The 22,216-nt window shown below is 33.8% G+C and overlaps 3 protein-coding genes and 1 long non-coding RNA gene across 5 annotated transcripts in view; 3 read left to right on the top strand and 1 right to left on the bottom strand.

The window, feature by feature from the left end:
• Positions 1–4,966, top strand: part of LOC105219810 (acyl-coenzyme A thioesterase 13-like) — a 138,937-nt gene extending 133,971 nt beyond the window's left edge. Inside the window, exons 3-6 of the mRNA XM_054229269.1 lie at positions 3,605–3,752; positions 3,841–4,080; positions 4,178–4,388; positions 4,457–4,966. Coding sequence (XP_054085244.1) covers positions 3,965–4,080; positions 4,178–4,388; positions 4,457–4,606 — 477 coding nt within the window. The 5' untranslated portion in view covers positions 3,605–3,752; positions 3,841–3,964 and the 3' untranslated portion in view covers positions 4,607–4,966. The remainder of the gene's footprint in view (positions 1–3,604; positions 3,753–3,840; positions 4,081–4,177; positions 4,389–4,456) is intronic.
• A 959-nt stretch (positions 4,967–5,925) lies between these two features.
• On the top strand, positions 5,926–20,413 carry LOC128921484 (uncharacterized). Its single transcript, XR_008470922.1, has 2 exons — positions 5,926–6,223; positions 20,049–20,413. It is a non-coding gene; the product is annotated as an uncharacterized LOC128921484 (long non-coding RNA).
• On the top strand, positions 9,830–11,519 carry LOC105219811 (uncharacterized). Its single transcript, XM_011196134.2, has one exon. The coding sequence runs from the start codon at positions 9,835–9,837 to the stop codon at positions 11,431–11,433; it is 1,599 nt and encodes a 532-aa protein (XP_011194436.2). The 5' UTR covers positions 9,830–9,834; the 3' UTR covers positions 11,434–11,519.
• The window catches only part of LOC105219812 (protein daughter of sevenless), a 34,349-nt gene continuing 28,926 nt past the window's right edge, over positions 16,794–22,216 (bottom strand). For both annotated transcript variants that reach the window (XM_011196135.3, XM_054229267.1), the window contains 5 exons: positions 20,209–20,326; positions 19,964–20,150; positions 19,583–19,895; positions 19,168–19,350; positions 16,794–19,107 (listed from right to left, as the gene is read on the bottom strand). In XM_011196135.3, the coding sequence (XP_011194437.2) occupies positions 18,625–19,107; positions 19,168–19,350; positions 19,583–19,895; positions 19,964–20,150; positions 20,209–20,326 (1,284 nt within the window). In that variant the 3' untranslated portion in view covers positions 16,794–18,624. The remainder of the gene's footprint in view (positions 19,108–19,167; positions 19,351–19,582; positions 19,896–19,963; positions 20,151–20,208; positions 20,327–22,216) is intronic.

The raw sequence follows: 22,216 nt of genomic DNA on the forward strand, positions 1-22,216 counted from the left end.
CAGGAGACAGCCAAGTAGCTTGATGTATTTTCTTATGCTGGAATCTGGTACTACAGACGACCATATTTCGGGCCCCAGCGAAGTCGATCAGCCTCAGGCCGTTTGGCGATGTTTCGTCATGGAGGCTAAATTTTCCGACTGTTGTGCCAAAGAGACCTTCTTTACCCACCCTGGCGTTAAAATCGCCAAGCACGATTTCATCCACCGGGGTGAATGCCAGGACTCAGCGACGGATTCTCTCTCCCACCAAAAATCCAACACCAAATTTGTGCTCCTTTATATGGCCGCTGTAGTAGATGTCACAAGGACCCACCTTCTTCCGTCCTTGTCCCGTCCATCGCACTTCTTGGATGGCGGTGATGTCAGCCTTTAGTCGTATGAGGACATCAACCAGCTGGGCATAGGTACCTTCCCAATTAAGGGTTCGGACATTCCAGGTGCATACCCTTAAATCATTATCCTTAAAACGTTTGCAGGGGTTGTATGCTATTAAACAGCCAATTAAATTACGACATTGCGCATCACATCTGTCATCTGAATTTAAAGCCTCATAATCGAGTTTACTTGGAAGTTGAGTACTAACAGGTTTCAGTCAAACTGAAAATTTTTATATTCTCGCAACAAAGTTGCTAAGAGAGTATTATAGTTTTGTTCACATGACGGTTGTTTGTAACACCCAAAACTAAATGAGTCGCAACCAAACTTTCTGCAGTCGTTTCTTTTAGCCACTTCTTAATAAAGTCCAAAAATGAAAGAAATCGGATAATAACCACGCCCGCCTACCATACAAAGGTTAGGTTGAAAATTACTAAAAGTGGGTAAACTCACTAACGAAAAACGTCAGAAACACTAAATTTCGCATAATAAATTGCAGATGGAAGCTGCACTCAAATTTTTCGATTTCCTCGAACATGAGGACCTCGTTGCTTCTAACCTTATATTAGGGTTTCCAACTTTCAATGGACTTATATGACGATATGACGAATATGTTGGTCAAATTGTGTATTATATAATATTAATAAAGTTCAATAAATAAATTGCGAGAGTATAAAATGTTCGGTTACACCCGAAATTAGCCTTTCCTTACTTGTTCTGTTTAATTTTAATTCCAATGAAATATCGAATCTTAAATAAGTCCGTCATTCTAAATTTATTCATCAAATAATTTTACGTTCTTTCATAGTTTTAGTATTCGCTGTTGCAATAACCAAATCATCTACATATAATACACACATAATTCTTATCAATATATCCGCTTTGTCAAGTATATAAATGTAATGATCTACAGTCGAATTCACAAAACCCAATTCCTTTAATACGCCATCAAACACATCAAACCAACATCTAACAGCTTGCTTAAGACCGTATATGACTTTATTTAATTTACAGAATTTGTCTGTATCACAGGATAATCCTGGAGCAATTTGGTTGGATAAAGCCAATATAAAACTAAATCTCGAAATTTTAGCTACTGGGGAAAACTTTTCATTATAATCATTTAAATATTCTTGTGTAAAGCCTCGTGCAACAAGTCTTGCCTTATGCTTGACTGGGTTGCCTAGTTCATCGTGCTTTATTGTAAAAACCCATTTACAATCAACTATATTTCTTCCTCTATTACTGTTCCCAATAAGATCCAAGAATGATAGAAGACAAGATTACGACAGGCTGAAGCGTTCACGATAGTACCTTTTTGGAGTTAAATGGCAATCTCGGTAGTTAGAGTGGCTTGACTGAATTATTAGCTGCCATCGATTGGTCACTTCTCTGCTCGCTATCTTTGGGCGCTGCTCGCCTGTCAAAAATTTTACATGTGAAAGCAACAACAATGATATCTAGTTGAATTCGTGCTGGAGAGTATGCGAATACCTCATTAAAATTTCAATAGTCGCTTGCTGAGTGCTACCAAGTTTTGTTTTACTTATTTTAGAACCATTTTACTATTGTGAACGGCTCAAAGTACAAATTACTGTCAAAATAATAAAAATTGTTGTACACAAATTTGAAATTGAAAAGGGCAGGCGAAGATAAATCGTTAGTATTTTTGTAGTGAATTTATTGAATAAAAAACTTTAATAAAAATTAAATTTGTTGCAGAAAACGTTAGACATAGACGGTGGTTGAAGAGTTCAGTGCAACCAAGTATATACAATTCGATTTCAGTGCCGCCAGTTTGTATGGAAATTTGGAAAGTTTGTTCGATTGGCTTGTCTATAGCAGTTAGCCAATCGATCACAGCTATTGTCTCATGAGACAATTGAGCACTTCAACGAAACGTATCAAGAGAAACTTCCCTACAAGACGGAGCTAACTCATACACCACTACACATGCAAAGTTTTTCAGCTTTTACCAACACATACGCAATAGTAAATTTTTGTAGTTAAATGGCAATCTCGGTAGTTAGAGTGGCAACATTCATTAACCCTAATTTTTGTATGTATAAGAGAGAGATGTACGTACTACAATGAACCGATCAAAATCTCCGCCATGGCCGCCTTTCATATGAAAAGAAAATTTGAAGTGAGTGGATGTAATATGATATTGTTTTACATCAATGGTCGGCACGAGAGGAATTGTCACTGTATAGGTGAGCACGAAATAATGAATATCCAGTAAGAACTCTGTAGCCTAACATTTTAAGAATGTTTTTAATTTTTTCATGAAACATGAATTTTTGTGCTCATTTATTCATTTTAGTTATTTTATTATTTAAACAAATATATTAGAACACAAAAGCATTAACTTTTCTGTCTTTAAATAGCTTAAAACCATAAATATAATACACAACATAAAACGACATTCATAAAAGTAGGCATTTCGCGCAGGGCACTTATGCAAAGTGCCATAGCCAAGCGCGATGTTTACTCGTTGCTGGCAAAGATAACATGATACAAAACTCTTTCATTCGTGAGAGAACTGTCAAAGTCCTCATTTTTTATAACAATTGGCAGTGGTGCCACTGTGAGAAAACATAAGTTAGGAGATTATTAATAGAGACTTCTTAACCAATATTACGCCAACACATAAACTTATAAATATATATTTTAAGATAAACAATAAACATCTACACATAAAAATAATCAAATATTATAATAATAAAAAGTCGTACATATTATAAGTCAACATAAACAAAAATTTAGTTTAGTTTAATTTAGTAACATATATTTATTTATATTTTATAAACAAATAAACACCTTAATATATTCTCTAAAAGTTTAAGAGAAAATTTGTACCCAGATATGTATTTACGTAAATGGTATTTAACACTGCTAAAGAAAGTATATTAATAAATAGCCACCGTTTCTTAAATAATATATACATATTAACTCCATTTAAATAAAAGTTAATAATAATTCAAAATCACAAAAAAAAACGTATCGTACAAAAAACGAACTATTACATCATTTATTTCTGAGGGATTCTTAGTGGTAACTCGTCATTTTGACTGTCAGCTGTTCAGTAGCCCATGATCTGGCTTTGTTGCCAACATCAAAAATTAGTAGTTAATTAGATAGAGCGTAAGCGTACGTGTGACTTGAGTGGGCACAATTGTGGTATGGTGTACCGACCACTGTTTTATATACATATATTTTCTCTTTACAGAGCGGTACTATTGTTGACTGGATGCTGCAGCTTATTTTAAAGAAATAACTGCAGAAAATGGCAAAGCAAGCTGCAACGCACATCTGGTGCGTACATGCAAAACTAAAAAGAGAAGCAGAACAAGGATTATGCCACTTTAGGCAGATGAGTGAGTTGAAAATATCAAAACTTTTGTATATACTAAACATAAAATCTTTTGTTAGAATATACTTTTATCTTTTTATTATCCTTTTCAGATATTTGCAAACTTAGGAGGAAAAATTAAAGCTTAAGCTCAATACCATTGGTGGCTACAATGACAAGTCTGAAAGCACTAATAATGTTGAGGAATACAATTTGGAAACATGTACGTGGGAGAGCATGCCTGCATTGCCACTGCACTTACGGGGCATGAATGTGGCGCTATTGAATGAAAGCATCTACGTTTTGGGAGGTTATGTGCACAATGCAGCTACGCCATTGGACACTGTGTATAGGTATGTGGAAATTTTTTAAATAAATTAATTAATTACTTAATAAATCTATTAATTTATTAAATAATGAATTAATAAATAATAATAATTTATCATTTAGGTTAGACAATAACGGTACAGAGTGGCAGCGGGTCGCCAATTTGCTGAAACCACGTTTTGAAGCAAACGTCACGGTATTTGAGGATAAAATATACGTTTTTGGTGGCTTGTCAGCTGCAGGAACACCACCTGCCGATTGTGAATGCTATGATGCAGTGAGCAATACTTTGACACAATGTGCTGATATGCTGGAACCACGCGGTAATGTTGGTGTAAGTACTAACATTTGATGGTAAACATACACAAGTTCGAATAAATTATTATGCTCTACCTTTTCCAGTTGACAATAGCAAGGGGCCAAATTTATGTGCTAGGCGGTACAAAAAGTGTTGGTGGCGATTGTGTGCAATCTTATGATCCATTCAAAAATGTGTGGACAAAGGTTTGTTACTGGTCTGGCAAATTCAAAGGATATTTAACAGAGTTCTAAAAACAACATTGAGGCGCCGAAGTTGTTCATCTTGCTTCTGATTTGATTAAAGAGGCATTATTAGGCTGAACTTACAATTTAACATTTTCAAAATTGTGATTGTTAACTTATAAATTTTGAACTTACACAATAGCACTCAATTTATTAATTTAGATGTAAAATAATGTTAAATTAGCATCTATATACAACTGAATGTACAAATATTTGTGACAATCGCAATAGTAGTGAAATTTAATTTGTATTGTATAACAACACAAAAAATCAATACTTAAAACTTTTGAATTGTAATTTATAAAAATTTAATAATTAATACGAACTTTATATGTAAAATATGTAAATTTTGTTAATGTATAAATGATAGCAGCAAAAACGTTTGTAAAAATGAAAGTTTACTTTCTACTGAAATGTTAATATTTAAAAATTATTCTATAATAATTATTAAAAATGTTAAATACCATACTAATTTATAAATGTAAATACCTCATACAATTAAATAAATAAAAATAAAAATAAAACAATTTAAATTTTTCATTTTCAAACGGAAAAGTAGGTGACCTATAGAATGAAGACCAATGGAGACCAATGAACCAAATTTAAGTAACGAAACGGTGACACAACAAATGACCAATACCTATGATTAAAGGGTTACCCTGAAAATGATAAATCGAACAGTCTCCACTGATAAATGGCTGTTAAAAAAAAAAACTACTACAGGGGGCTCTGCTAACCACAGAGTGACATATGCCTTTCCAAAACAAAGAAAAATTAGAGCAGAAAGACATATGCAGCATTGGCACCAAAATCAATGAGAGAGACCGAGCAAGATAATCACACCGACATGCCGTAAAAGAGTAGAAATGGTAACTTTTTTCCTGCTGCTAGAACAAAAGAGACCAAAAAAATAATACAAGCTTTCTTTACCGGTAACCAATATTCCATAAGATAAGTAACTCTACTCGTCTTGCAGGGTTACTTATTATTCATACTCTCGCTTTGTGTGCTGTGCGTAAATGTGTTTTACTGGATATTAGTGTTTGATGAGTTTTAACTAATTGGCTATTGAGTATTGAGTTGACTATTTTTTATGTTACTCAACCAATGACTCAAAAAATGGAATAATTGCAGTTCTCTGATATACACCGCGTGTATTCTTCTAATATTTTGTAACGGATTTCTAAAATCTGTCGTTTACTCTCAAACTCTACCCTGAGTTCGATCACTGGATTGTCAAATAAAAGTCACACTTTAACGGCTATACACTAATCTTTATTTCTAATTCCTTATAACTTAACACTTTAGTACGCAATACTCTTCTTTACAACTCTAACTTATAACTTGTTTACACTTTGCTCGACAACTCTCTCCTTAGAATTGTCCTCATTCGACAACTCTCTAATTAGAACTGTGTTTTGCTGCCAGTCCGCCAGCCCTTATAAAGTCGATTGTAAGCGATACATCGGCACTCGAACATTCTGGCAACTACGAATATCAATGTCTAGATACATCTGGAAATTTATCGATTTCGATTGTCAATTCTGGTTTGTTCTAGTGCCATTTTCGTTACAATATGTATACTATACGCAGTCTAGGAGGATGGGATTATGTGTAGAAATTCACGTAAGTGAGAAAGTTTTTGATTGTCATTCACTTGGGAGTGGCCAGAAACGATTCTTCTCCACATGATTCAAGCAGCTCACGACTTCCGGTTTTAGACCAAGTATCCTCTGGGTAGCTAACAAACATCCGTTAGAACGCGAGCTAAAGTGAGAAGGCGAACCCGCTTCTGCGGTTGTGCGTAGGGCTTGGGACCCACCACATAAAAACGGAGTACCAATGAAAAATCGAAAAAGAAAGCCTCGGGTGAGACACCCCCACTTAATAATTTGTCGGCGGCGGTTATAAACGCCCATACCAAGAAATTCCAGAAATCAACAACCGTCAACTTTCGCCAACAACTTCAAGCAAAGTTCGACATCGAATAGCTGCAATCTCATCAGGCATTTAAGCAGTTTTCTACTCGACTTTTCACACATTTTTGTCGATTTAGCACTCTTTCTATCTGATGGGAGTTATCAGGACCTCGATATAAAGGAAATGGGAGACGCTTATGCAGATATAAAAATATAGAGGCCGAAATGCGTGATTACGAAGATCTTGAAAAACTGGCCGATATGAACAGAGCATACTGGGTTAATAGAAGCAACATTTATCCGACGAGCAGTTGTTCCAGGCCGGACTATGAAGAAAAAACAAAAAAAAAAACATCGCGGCGACAAAGTGACAAAGACTAACATTGCGTCGAAAAATTGACAAAGTGTATACATCAGATTTGTTGGAACCTAAGTGTGCTATGCCCAATCTGCAAAAATGGAAACCTTCAATATGTGCCAATTAACGAGAAATAAGACTCCTCAATATCGCATTTAAGGTCTTATCAAGCGTACTGTGTGAAAGACTACAGATCATTGTGAACGAATTGATCAGTGTTGCTTTAGACCTAGAAAATCTACCATGGATTCGTTATTCACCAACTCTTTTTCAACAGCTGTCGCTATTTCTGAATTTGGTATCCCTGCAAAGCTTATACGACTATTTAAGCTGGCATGATATAATAATAATAGAATTAGCACCTCTCCGAGGCGTTCGGTACCAAAGGAGAAGAGAGAAACCTCTATCCTGAAAAGTGTGATATTTTAAACCTGGTGAAAATAATAAGAGCCGTTGAGTTAAATACACATGACACATTTTTTGCTAAAGTGTACAATTGCTCGCGTACGCCGACGCTATCGATATCATTGGCCTCAACAACCGCGGTTTTAGTTCAGCCTCGAAATCCAGCGGAGAATCACTCTTGCCAAAAGTTGCTACTTTTTACAATTAATTACTTTTTAGAATTTCACATTATAAGTAATGTTCATACATAGCATCAATTGCTGTTTGCAAATTGATTTTATCGTCACTTTTTCACTTCGAATGTGCTTGTTTTAATCTCTTCGCGTGAGGGTATAAATAAATTTGGGAGAGATTAAGCGGACTATGCAATTACACTTGTAATTTATAAAATTTGTATTATTAGCAATTTTATATATTTGTATATACATATGTATTCAGACAATACATTATTTGAACATTTATTTTGTCTTTCTAAATTTACCAAATTTTTTGTAATATGTCCTTATTCTCAATTTAACATCAATGGTTTGCATACAGCGTCATAGATGGCTATTCCCTCGACAGCTGGTTCTTCGGTACGGAAATTGACAGGGCTTTTATCCAACCAAGGGCTGTCTGAACCTGTTTGGATCGGTAAGTTATAAGTTAATTTTGTCATTACCTGAGCAACACCTTGCAGCAGGTTTGCTCAGCATTTAGGCAAACCTGGGTCCAGACTTCTTCTGCGTCCGCGCTAAAAGGCTCCACCCAAATTCTAACTTGGTTAAGTGCGACACATGAAATGGATGGAGCCATCTTCAGACCGGTTCTGATCTTGAAGTTTGAGTTGGAAAATCAGATTGACGATTCGATAATCTGCACAATGAATGTCAAAGCCCCAACCAGAATTATGGGCACCTGTAATGTCTGACAATTCCATCACTAGAAGCGATCTGATAAAGAGTATAATCTTGCGACCTATGCTAACCATTGCATCAGACCATGTGTACATAATTATCTCGATCGAAACACCTCCCAACTTTATTTTAGTGGTCACTTCTGTAAACTTCAACGCACTACCCATTCCTACATGCGTATTCGTGCGAGAACACCAATTCTGCAACGTGATCGCTGTTGCTACTAGTTTTATTTTTGCTGGACTAATAATGGCAATCTGGACTAACTTCCCAGCCGAAGTAACAGTTTTAGCCAACGAGTGCGGCTCCTTACGCCAGATAGATCACTGTGATTCCTAAGCTTTGGAGTTGAAATCCAATTCGTTGGTCATGCCTCCCAAAGCAACCCTCATAACTTTTTGGAAACACTTTTATTTGTTTGTGCGGCTATTGGTGACGCGTGATGTGTAACAGTTAAACACAGTTTAAAAATGCATGGAATTATTATATTTACATCAGAATTATTAAATGAGCCATGAGAAGGAAATATCTCTACTTGGCTATCAATTTATATTTTGTTTTCACATCATGCGGTGCCTTTTTTAAGAATCTCCTTATGAGGTTTGGGGGAAACTTTAGTATACTATCCCAGGCTATCGGTAATAAAATGGGTATCGTTGGAAAGAGGAGGTTCTCCAGATTAAGAATATATATACATATAGCTGACTTATAGTTTTCGAGATATTCGCAATTAAAGTTGAAAAAAGTGCTACCTTTATCTTGAATTTTCACAATATATACTGAATATTTTATTAATATTATGCACTTATTTTACACTTACACTTCACCACATTGTTTCTGCATATTTGTTTTATAAAATTTATCACGAAAATAGTTGTAAATAAGTATTTAACAACCTCCTCTTTCCAACGATACCCATTATTATACCGAAAGCCTGGGATAGTATACTAAAGCCGACCCGAGGTTTATAAAAGAACAACCTCACAAAATAAGATTCATAGACCCCTTTCACACAGGCAATTCCTGTTGCGGCAATTCTTAGTTTTATAGGAGAGGGGGCGACGAGGAGAGGAGAATCGCGCCGAGTCTGCTGTGTTCGAGCAACACGCTTTGTGTTCTTATTCGTAACAGTTCGCTGCTACGTAACAGTGCTGCATTTGCGCACATTTTGAAATTAATGTATACAATATATTTGAAAATTTGAATTTAATCATTTAATTTTGTATGTAATTTGCAAATACATATAGAAATATGCATAATATAATTAAAATGTGTTAGAAAATTGCGAATAACGATTATTATTAGTTAATAAAATATATTTTTTTGCTTGGAAACGATGCGTACAAGAAGTTGACAAAATTATATGAAAGAGAATGACAGAAAAACACGAACAGAGTTGTCGAACAAGAATTGCTCGTGTGAACGCAAGGGGCGACAGCAAAAGAGAATCGCCCGAGAATTAACAACAGAAGTTGCCTGTGTGAAAGTGGACATAAGAAACCTCACAACTAAGAAGGGTTTGTTCAGATAAAGCTGTTATAGTTTGTAGACACGAGTCGTTTCGTTTTATTGATCGTGTGAGTAGGCGTAAATAACTGTCAGGTTATCAACCGATAAAACTTGATTGTTTATCGAAGCCTTCGTTTAACCGTTACGATAATGTTTTCCGATAATATTCAGTCATTTCTTATTTGTAACGGATTATTTTCCATCAAATACACCACCGTTTGTTTCCTTTTGAGAAGTAATTATTGGATAAGAATGTTTGCATCCGAATTTTCAGGACTTTCACCTACTTGGGGTTTATGCACTTCTTGTCAAAGAAGGGCGGAATGGGCTTGTAAGCGTTGTACGGATATGTATTGTTCTGCGGAATGTCAACGAAAGGATTGGCAACGTCACCGTTACATTTGCTTTCCCATGCCTAGTTTAATGCCAGTTGGTGACATCGAGTTACACGGATGTGAATATGGAATGACACAACTTTTTACGAAACCTAAAGAAAATAAAGACGGTTCCACATCAGCCGATGAGTTATTAAATAATGGTAACAGTGAAATGAATATTGAAATCCGCAGTAAATTTTGTGATACTGCCGAAAGGCATGTATTAGTGAAATTTATTTCATCTAATAAATGCGTTGTGCGTTCGCTTATACAACCAGACGGTTTTACGGATATCCTGAAAAAAATTCATGTTCTGGGAAAAAGTGCTCCGGAATTAAATGCAACGCCTTCAGTAGGTTCTGTTGCTCTTCTATTATATAAAGGTATATATTCTCGAGTTGAAGTATTGTTAATCCAGCATGACAAAGCAATTAGAGTATTATTCTGCGATTATGGAATGATTGGAACTGCAACCAAAACCGATTTCAGAGTGGCGCTAGATGATGTTCTGAAATTTCCTCGTTTATCATCGGTAATCAAACTGCAAAATGTACAAGAATGTTCTGCATCAAAAATAATGAATTTGCTGCAAAAGTTTGAAGGGCTAAAATGCGAACTGCGTAAAGATGTGGTCCCGACTAGTGGCGATATCGTAGAGGTGTTTACTATTATGTGTGAAAGCCTGAACATAAATGAGGAAATAAATAAAATGATGGTCCGAGACGTTAAAACTTCTCAGAGTTTAGAAAATAAAATTGTTAATAATAATGATGATCTCTTGCTCGATTTCAATCACGATGAGCCTTGTCAAAAAGGAAGCCCAATTTTTTCACCGCCATTTGATATTTATGTATTCCAAACTGATTTAGTAAATTTCAAAGTTGTAGTCTTAGACACCTCAGCTTTAAGTTACGGGTATGTTGGTTGCATAGCAGAAACTGATTTAAAATATTTAGTTACCGTACAAGAGTATTTGAATCAATATGTAGATGATGGCAAATTTTATAATCCGAAACTTTATGAATATTGCTTGGCTAAGTTTGAGAATGATTGGTACAGAGCACGTGTTGTGAAAATTTTAGGAAACTCGCTCTATACTGTTGTTTACTTGGATTTTACAAATGAAGGCACAATATCATCGCAGGATATACGGCGCTATCCTAATGAATTAAATGGATCCTGTCGTACGAACTTATGTTTGATTGATGGATTGCCTACTTCACTGAATGCCGATCATATTAAATTTTTAAGGGGAGAGATAACGACAGAACGTAAATTACTTATTGGAAAAGTTAAAGAAGTTCTTCAACAAATTGTTGTAGTTGAATGTCAGCATATTATTAAAAAGATGAGCGACCTTGAATTAATTTAAAAAGAAATATATTGTTTAATATATGTATACTTAACCAGTGAAATAAAATTTTATTTGAGTTCGAACAATTACTATATCTTACAAAACTGAATACTTATTGAACTCATGGAAGATACTTCCTGAAAATTATCGCTACAAAACCCAGTTTTTAAGCACAAATAATCAAAGTTGGGTTGTCTTATTATAACATGTTTATCTCCCCTACGGTGAATAAAATAAATGAAAAATGTCTGATTAATATGCAGCTAATATTATTAAAAGTACATTTTAAACTGCTGCACAAGTGCATTTGAAATCGCCAAATCATTGTGCGACCTATTGCATGTGATTTGTTTGATAACAATATATATATGTATATATGATATAAGCAAAGGACCTAAATGGCAACGAAAACAAAAGACATAAGCAAGCAACACATGGTACTCACGACATTTCAATGCAATGCTTACTCTTTTTTTAGTCTTGAAGGGCAATGCAATTCAAACATTGCTTTTCTTACCTAGCACTTGTTAAATGCTTGTTCTCTATGTAGAGAAAACATGTTTATGCATGCAAATAACGCATGTAAACTCATTAATAGTATAGTAAATAGTATTTTTATGTGTAAAAATATTCTTAAAATGAATGTTTTTATAAAATAATTTATATTTTCGTATAAAAGTAACATCAATATGCATTGACATGTATTATAAAAATGTTTTTGTTGTCATAGGCTTGATTTTCATTGCTTTTCATAGCTTCTCCGACAGTGTTGTTTTGAAGCAACAATGCTTGGTGAGAAAAATATGCAAGCATTTGCTTTTGTCGCTCGGAGTGTGTTACTGAATTGAATTGTTCGCTGAGAGCAAAACATGGCATTGTCAAGTTGAATGACCAAATGACTTGAAACAAGGAGTAAGCCTACTTGCAGCAGTTTAGTACATATGAATATTGTATCTGCATCTTTTGTTTAGTGCTGAAAATATGATTTTGTAATTAAAATCAATGTGTTAATTCGGTTTATATATTTATTCATTATTTACGTTTTTCCATTTTTGTTTTTAAATTTTCATTTCAAGTTTAGCAGTACATATCTGTTTTAGTCAAGGTTGTCAAACATTTGGTGCAGCACCAACGGAAACGTCGAGATGTTATCCATAATACAGATTAAAAATAATTATATTATAAATTTTTTTCCGAGTTTAAGATAATTCTTTTCGATTGAACAGTTTTAAATACAAGAACTGGATTATCGTTAGATTTCACCGAATTCTTCCGGTACACATGTGCAGTTTGATCCAACTTGAGAGATAGATTAGTTTAAATTTAAATTATTAATCGGTGAATCCAACGTCCTATCCGATCAAGGAAACTTGGCACAATTACCCCTGGCACTATGAGAAGGTTGGTATTGTAGGTAGTAAAAATTGGACTACTTCAACAACTACAGAAAGCAATGTTAGCCAAAAATATATCTCAGAAAAATACAGATCTAATAGCTTTTAAATCCATCAAAACTGTTCTTTATGAAAATAAAAGTTAAAATTTTCTTGATGTAGCGGGAATGCAACCATTTCGATTTTCAAACAAATTTTTTTCCTGTTGCTTTGCAGAATCTACAAAATGCAAAATTTGGAAGATTGGTGGGGCTTGTTATCACCTAGTCCCGAAAGCCATTTGGAACGTAGTTTAATTACAGATTGGGCCTAATCATTGAATCCGCAGCGAATTCGATTTCGATACGATAAAGATTTTCGATAGAAAATGTTCATACAATAATTGGGCCTAATCATTGAATCCGTTTCGATCGAAAAATGGTTCGATTCGATCGAAAAATTTTACGACGGAATCATTGAAACTGTATCGAAAATAAAATTTACGATCACATCACTCACTTAACGACTCGAAAAAATACATTTCGTGGCTAATAGATGTCGCTAATTACGAAATCATTGAATCCGCAAAATCGAAAATTTTGGTTGAAATCTATCCGTTGGTGAATGAGTTGCGGAAATGTAAAAGAAATAAACCATTTGGAATTTTTTATGTAAATAATTACTAATGACTGACTAAATTATATTTTAAATGGGTATTTTAGAGCAAGAGACAAAAACAGACTAACAACAAGTAAGGAAGGGCTAAGTTCGAGTGTAACCGAACATTTTATACTCTCGCAATTTATTTATTTAACTTCATTTATATTATATAATACACAATTTGACCCACGTATTCGTATATATTGTATAAAGTCCACTGAAAGTTGGAAACCATAATATTAGGTTAGAAGCACCGAGGTCCTTGTGATCGATATATGGGGCCTTAAAAACCTATGGTCCGATTTCGGCAATTTTTAGAATGGGGCTGCCACACTATTAACATAGTATTTGTGCAAAGTTCTGCATCGATATCTTCACTAGTACTTACTTTATATATTGTAAAGTAAACGATTCAAAGTTCTGGTATATAGGAAGTAGGCGTGGTTGTGAAGCGATTTAGCCTATTTTCACAACATATCATTGGGATGTAAGGAAACTATTACAAACCAAGTTTCATTGAAATCGGTCGAGTAGTTCCTGAGATATGGTTTTTGACCCATAAGTGGGCGACGCCACGCCCATTTTCCATTTCGTAAAACAATCTGAGTGCAGCTTCCTTCTGTCATTTCTTATGTGAAATTTAGTGTTTCTGACGTTTTTCGTTAGTGAGTTAACCCACTTTTAGTAATTTTCAACCTAACTTTTGTATGGGAGGTGGGCGTGGTTATGATCCAATTTCTTTCATTTTTGGACTGTATAAGGAAGTGGCTTAAAAAACGACTGCAGAAAGTTTGGTTTATATAGCTCTATTGGTTTGCGAGATATGTGCAAAAAACTTAAAAACTTAACACTTCCCCAAAAAAATTACATCCAGATATGCCCCTTCATAGTGCGATCCTTCATACCAAATTTTATTTCCATAGCTTTATTTATGGCTTAGTTATGGCACTTTATGTGTTTTCGGTTTTCGCCATTTTGTGGGCGTGGCAGTGGTCCGATTTTACTCATTTTCGAAAGCAACCTTCCTATGGTGCCAAGAAATAAGTGTGCCAAGTTTCATCAAGATATCTTAATTTTTACTCAAGTTACAGCTTGCACAGACGGACGGACGGACAGACAGACATTCGGATTTGAACTCCACTCTTCACCCTGATCACTTTGGTATATATAACCCTATATCTAACTCGTTTAGTTTTGAGTGTTACAAACAACCGTTATGTGAACAAAACTATAATACTCTCTTTAGCAACATTTGTTGCGAGAGTATAAAAATAAATCGAAGATGTTTAAATGCGATATAAAGTTGCTCCCTCGAAATAGCGAAAGAATTTTCTCAAAGAGTCTCAGGTGAATTAAATATTTTTTTTGGAAAAAATCTCACAATAGTTAAAGATCAGTTTTAATTTCTTTTGAACAAAGCAAAGTACACAGACACGTTATTAAATTTGTCGATTTTGTCGATAAAGGTCGATAAAACTGTTTTACGTTCTCACTTTGGGGTAAAGCAGTTTATCGACGGAATTAATGGGCCTAATCATTGAATCCGCAGCGAATTCGATTTCGATACGATAAAGATTTTCGATCGAAAATGTTCATACATCATTGGGCCTAATCATTGAAACCGTTTCGATCGAAAAATGGTTCGATTCGATCAAAAAATTTTACGACGGAATCATTGAATCCGTATGGAAAATAAAATTAACGATCACATTGAAGTCACTTACCGACTCGAAAAAATACATTCCGCTGCTAATAGATGTCGCTATTTACGAAATCATTGAATCAGCAAAATCGAAAATTTGGCTCGAAATCTATCCGTTGGTGAACGTTGGTGAAAGTTTTTATGTAAACAATTACTGATTACGGACTAAATCATGTTTTAAATGCGTATTTTAGAGACGAGAGACTAAAACGGACTAACAAAACTAAATTAAAAATTTTTTAAAAGCGATATAAAGTTGCCCACTCGAAATAGTGAAAGAATTTTATTTGGAGCCTCAGGCGAATTAAATATTTTTATGGAAGAAATTTCACAATAGTTAAAGGTCAGTTTTAATTTTTTTTTTGAATAAAGCAAAAAGCACAGACACTTTGTCGAATTTATCGCATTTGTCGATAAAACGAGTTTTACGTTCTCACTTTGTGGTAAAGCAGTTTTTCGACGGAATCAATGATTGCATGAACATTTTCGATCGAAAATCTTTATCGTATCGAAATCGAATTCGCTGCGGATTCAATGATTAGGCCCATTAATTCCGTCGATAAACTGCTTTACCCCAAAGTGAGAACGTAAAACAGTTTTATCGATCTTTATCGACAAATCGACAAATTTGATAACGTGTCTGTGTACTTTGCTTTGTTCAAAAGAAATTAAAACTGACCTTTAACTATTGTGAGATTTCTTCCAAAAATATATTTAATTCACCTGAGACTCTTTGAGAAAATTCTTTCGCTATTTCGAGGGGGCAACTTTATATCGCATTTAAACATCTTCGATTTATTTTTGTTAGTCTGTTTTTGTCTCTTGCTCTAAAATACCCATTTAAAATATAATTTAGTCAGTCATTAGTAATTATTTACATAAAAAATTCCAAATGGTTTATTTCTTTTACATTTCCGCAACTCATTCACCAACGGATAGATTTCGACCAAAATTTTCGATTTTGCGGATTCAATGATTTCGTAATTAGCGACATCTATTAGCCACGAAATGTATTTTTTCGAGTGGTTAAGTGAGTGATGTGATCGTAAATTTTATTTTCGATACGGTTTCAATGATTCCGAAGTAAAATGTTTCGATTGAAACGGATTCAATGATTAGGCCCATTAAGTAGAGCACATAATCTTAAAAGGAAATTGCATTCCATTTTTTTGTATGTTTGTAATTATAATAATTACAGCATGGCACACCTGTGCAATTCCAGTTCGAAAATTTTATATTCGTAAAATTTACGTACATTATGGTTCTAGAGTTAAAGAATATGTTAATATTCAAGTCTGGGAGGGTACGGCCTCCCAAACCGGTAAGGTCGATAAGAAACAACAAAGTTAAAAATAATCTACACAAACAGTTCATATCATCTGACCACAGATCAGTGTCGGCTACAGCGGGCATCTGTCTTGCATCAATGCGGTTGCATTTGCAGAGCAAAAAATGTAGCTCTACCATTCGACTAGAAAATCTGGGATCTAATCTCATATTTTTTTCAAAAATAGCCTATAATTGAAACCATAAGCAAAGTGAATAAGTGAATAAAAATTCGAATACCACGTTGACGACTGGAATTTACCAACTTTTTGTCTTATGATGTTATCAGTGTGTTACATATAAATCAAATAATAAAGTATAGTATATACATAACGCAATATTTTATTATTAAAAAATTTTGGTACTATGACTAATTGCATAAATTGTGATATATTTAGTACATCCCCTATTGTCTAGCAATTTAACAAAAAAAAGTTGCAAAAATTCGTAAAGGAAAATAAAATAAAATGAAAAAATATACATTTTCAAACACACGTTTACTCTTACAGTATACAAATGTAGTCAAAATTATTTACACATCGAACGTTTTTTTTAATTCACACAAAAAGCTTTTGCTTGTTGTCGCAAGGTAACAAAATGCTATGTTGTTGTAAACCTTGATCTATTCCTGAGCAATTGAAGTCAGTTTGGCTAGAATAGCTAGAAATATGGCGGAGAAATAAGCAAAGGCTTGCAGTAGTCAAAATTATTTACACACAATTTTTTTTTTGCGTCAAATGTATTTACACACCGCGATTTAGTCTTTATTCTTGGATTTGCTTTAAGCAAGAGTAGTGATTGGCATCTATTGCATTCATAACTAATAAAGCCTTAAATATAAAACTTGGTAAATCAAATGCCGAAACCAAGGAATTGTAGATTATAACTAGATCGGTGACTGTTACTAATTTAGGGACCCTAAATCATCCGGATATATCAGAATTCGCATGACTATGCGAATCAATTCGCACCATAAAGCAGGCTGTTATTGAAGTCTAACAGCCGGTCTCACGTAACAAATTTAAGTGAAAAATTATCTATTCAGTTTCACCATTTGACTTAATATTTATTTAAATGATTTCGCTTTGCCATTTAAATATTGTCATTTGTAACTATGGTTACGTTTTTCTATCAGCTCATTTCCAATATTTTTTTTTTCCATTTTGACAAATAAATACATTTTTTTGTTTACAGAAATATAATTATATTCTTTCTAACATTCATGTATCTTAATTTTTTGTATGTCAATTTTCAATAATGGTCAAAACCAAAGTGTATTCAACGAAGTGAACTAAGTATATGACATCTCATTTTTTTACCCGAATTTGACATGTTTGTTTCCATTGATTTAACCCTTACATTTATTCAAAAATTCAAATTTTGAAATTCAAAAGTAAACAAATTTCAAACCAAAAAAAAATATTTTTTAAATGAATAAAAGAAAATGCCAAATTCTTTCTGCTTATGCAAAACAACAAATGGAAGCAATTTACTAATGTTTTGTGCTCCAACTGACAAATTGCAAACAATTTTATCAATATATATTATATTGTTCAAGATAAAAAAGACGGGTTAACGTAAACAAATACATGAATTGTTTACTATTTTGTTGTCAAAAACGGGTATGTCAAATACTTAGTTCACTTTGTTGAATACACTTCGGTCAAAACCAGAATACTTAAGTACAAAGTTAAATAAAATTAAAATTAAATAGAACTTAATTTTCAATGAAAAAATTTCGTGAAATTTCGCCTTAGAATAGAAACTAAACATTAAAAATAAAAAATTATCATTAAAAAAGAACAGGATAATAGAGTTCAAGTTGTGTGTAAATACTTTTGACGAAAAAAATGTGTGTAAAGTCTTTTGACTACTGCGAGTCTACAGTTCATTTGCTTATTTCTCCGCCATATTTCTAGCTATTCTAGCCAAACTGACTTCATTTGCTAAGGAATAGATCAAGGTTTACAAAAAAATTGCATTTTGTTACCCTGCGATAACAACAAGCAAAAGCTTTTTGTGTGAAATTTGTAAAAAAAAAACCTTCGATGTGTAAATAATTTTGACTACCTCTGTATATAACTGTGTTTTCTATGCTGAACGCACAAAACTCAAATCATTATGTCGTAAATGCAAATAGTAAAGAAATTATTTAGTTACACCTTCACTCTCTTTTTTACGTTCCTCACGAATTCGCTTAAACGCTTCAGTTTTCACAAAATCTACTGAATTATAAACCACACCACTTTTCAAAGAACTTGTCGGTAATAAATCGATTGTCTCCTCCTTAGTTAAATTGTTTGTACTTATACTCTGCCGATTTAATGTTGGGGGATTTGTTACATCTAAATCGAAATATTGTAGTCGATGTTCATTTGTTGTTTTTTTTTGTAGGGGATTAAACTTAACAGATTCTTGACACATTGAATTAGCCGCAGATGCTGACCGCTGATGTAAAACAGAAATATCTGATGTCCCAGCATTATCACTTTTATCTAGAAGTGAATTCATTTTGCGTGGTAAGGTACACGTTTCTAATATATATTCATCTATTTCAGGTGCTGTTTTTATTGTAGATGACATGTCTACAGAACGTCTCATTCCATATTCCAATAATGAAGAACTGACTGCCTGTAAATCAAAACAAACAAAAATATATACAAATGCTTTAAAAACACTATAATAATTTACCTTATATAAATTAGGTTTTAAGTTTCGATGCACTGAAGGTGGCTTTAAAGGCAAGCTGCTTTCAATTGGTGTGTTCTTTATAGGTTTCTCTGGCAAACATTGATTTTCGGATTCTCCTTCATGTAGTTTATTGATACTACTAAGTTTTGGTTTAAGTTTGCGGTTTACTGGTGGCAACTCAGTCTTCAAATATAAAAATTTAATATTAAATTTTATTACATCACAAAATTAAAATTGTAGTTTTTTTCGTGGTCTGTTTCAAGATCGGAAATTATTTATATATTTTTTAATAAGGTAAATGTTCAATCTTTGTACATATAAAATGTAAACAAATCGCAAAGACTCCTTTCTCTTGAAGTATGCGACTAAATTATAATTAATATCCATATAATATTTATTCAAAAATATTACTTACATGTTGAATAAAATCATAACGGAAAACATTTCCTTCAAGTTTACTAGGCGCTGCGTTTGTATAGAAATGTTTTTGCAATTTATTTTGAGTATTTGATTTCGAATTGTCTTTTTTAGCCAATGGGTAAGTTACAACTTCTTCAGTTTCCGGACTCCACAATTTTTCCTTAAATAATTGGTCTATATTGTGATAAGGCAACTGATGAGAACGTGGTATATCATAGCTTTCTTCTACTATCGATTTGGCATCCAGCGGCCCAATAGCTGGCGAAGTATTTTCCGTATCTGATAATTGCATTATTTCTTTTAAAGTTCTATAACCAATAATAAAATATATTATGTAAACTGTACAAATGCGTCTAAATTACTAATTCTAAAATACCTTTCATTATCTTTAATATCTAGGTATAAATTTTGTTTATTTTTATATTTTTTTATTAATTCGATGGATTCATTTCTCTTTTCAGAGTCCACATTAACATCATCAGGCAATTTAGAAAAACGCTGAGAATATGTTAAAACAAAGGATTCATTTTCAACGGAACTGTCGGACGGCCTTGTATGCCGGTCTAAAAAAGAATTCGATTATGAATAATATTAAATGAAATTAGTAATTACAACACCTACCAACATTCTCACGTAAAGGCATAGGGCATGTCCAGTCATCATCATCTGTAAAAACGCTTTCGGAATCCGAATCAGAACGGTTAATTGTTGTGCAATTTGTGGCAGTCATAACTTGCGTCTAATTAAAGTAAATATATTTTTGTGTACAATTTAAGTTAATTGTTTTAAAATTTGTAATAAATAATAAACAAATATATAAGTAGAATCAATACATATCATATTATAAAATCGTATGTATAAATATTTATATATATGTAGATGTTCCTGATAAAAAAACCTGGGTCTTACCTTAGCTTAGTCCCCTATGACACACTACAATTAAGTGTCGATTTATCGTTATAAAATGTATACGAATGCTGCGGAAAGTGAAAAAGTGTCTTCATTTTCTAATTTCTTTCATTTTCATTAAATTCTTTCTTGTCAAACTGTAACTAATTTATAAATAACAAACAAAAGGTTGCTAAAACCCAGTAGGGAAATCGCTAAAAACAAAAAATTGCTGAACCTTAACATGAAGTGACGCCGAGAAACAGTCGAAGCTCGTTTAGAATAAATAAAATTAAAGAATTACAAAAGGCTAACTCTTTTGTAAATGAAAGGCTTAAAACTTTAGAAGCGATGTGTAATCAATTACACAAATATAACATAGCACTCAAAAAAGAAAACGAAGAACTGAAAGCCAGTAAAAGCTAGCCTGTTAGTACAGCACCAAAACCATCAAATGTCAATGTTGATGAAGAATATGAAACTGATGAAGATAAACTAGCTAAAGAAAGCTTTTCTTGTTGTTCGTAAATTCTTGTCAAAAGAAAATATACCTTGGTTTAGCTACGAGAGCATACATAACAGGCCAATAAAGGTAATATTAAAAAATTTACACCACTTATGTGATACTCATCCATCTTGAACGACCTTAAAGATCAATGTGTTAAATTCAGTTAACAAACTCAAGTGGAATATATGTTTTTAGTAGTATTCGATGCTACCGAGGCCATTAAGAAAGTTTATCAGATCAAAAGCATTCTTAATACTGTTGTCAAGGTTGAGCTTTTTAAAGCCTCTAAATTAATCCCTCAGTGCAAAAACTGTCACGCTTTTAGACATACAAAAAACTACAAAAAATTAGGAGAATGTCAATGCTCAGCCGAAAAACCGCGTTGCGGACACAGGAAAGAAGGAAGTAAGTCCCCTCCCATCAACTTAAAAACTTACATTTGCGCAAATGGCTAAGCAAAGTCAGACAAATACAGTTCAAACAAGTAAGGAAAGGCTAAGTTCGGGTGTAACCGAACATTTTATACTCTCGCAATTTATTGAAGAAATTTTATTAAGATAACGCACAAATTTACCCATAAATTCGGCATAAAGCTTAATAGAATAACGAAAATCGTCATATATAGATATGAGGCCTGAGGTAATTCCTGAACCGATTTCATTCAATTTCACCAGCAAGGTACACTATATCTAATACTATACGCTCACTTAATTTTGCTAAGATATATCACATAGGAGGATGGGATCATGTGTAGAAGTTCACGCAAGTGAGGAAAGTTTTTGATTGTCACTCACTTGGGAGTGGCCAGAAACGATTCTTCTCCACATGTTTCAAGCAGCTCACGACTTCCGGTTTTAGACCAAGTATCCTCTGGGTAGCCAACAGACATCCGTTTGAAGGCGATCAGCTGACCAGCTGGTTGATGTCCTCATACGACTTAAGGCTGACATCACCGCCATCCAAGAAGTGCGATGTTCGTTCACACTTGGACGAGGACGGAAGAAGGTGGGTCCTTGTGACATCTACTACAGCGGCCATATAAAGGAGCGCAAATTTGGTGTTGGATTTGTGGTGGGAGAGAGACTCCGTCGCAGAGTCCTGGCATTCACCCCGGTGGATGAACGTCTAGCCACAATCCGCATCAAAGCGAGGTTCTTCAACATATCGCTGATTTGCGCCCACGCCCCAACGGAAGAGAAGGACGATGTGACCAAAGATGCTTTCTATGAGCGC

The sequence above is a fragment of the Zeugodacus cucurbitae genome, chromosome 4, assembly GCF_028554725.1.
Source record: "Zeugodacus cucurbitae isolate PBARC_wt_2022May chromosome 4, idZeuCucr1.2, whole genome shotgun sequence".
Taxonomy (NCBI): Eukaryota; Metazoa; Arthropoda; class Insecta; order Diptera; family Tephritidae; genus Zeugodacus; species Zeugodacus cucurbitae.

Bases quoted from the DNA above. Each gene is read 5' to 3' on its own strand.
- LOC105219811 (XM_011196134.2), top strand. From the start codon at position 9,835: ATGTTTTCCGATAATATTCAGTCATTTCTTATTTGTAACGGATTATTT.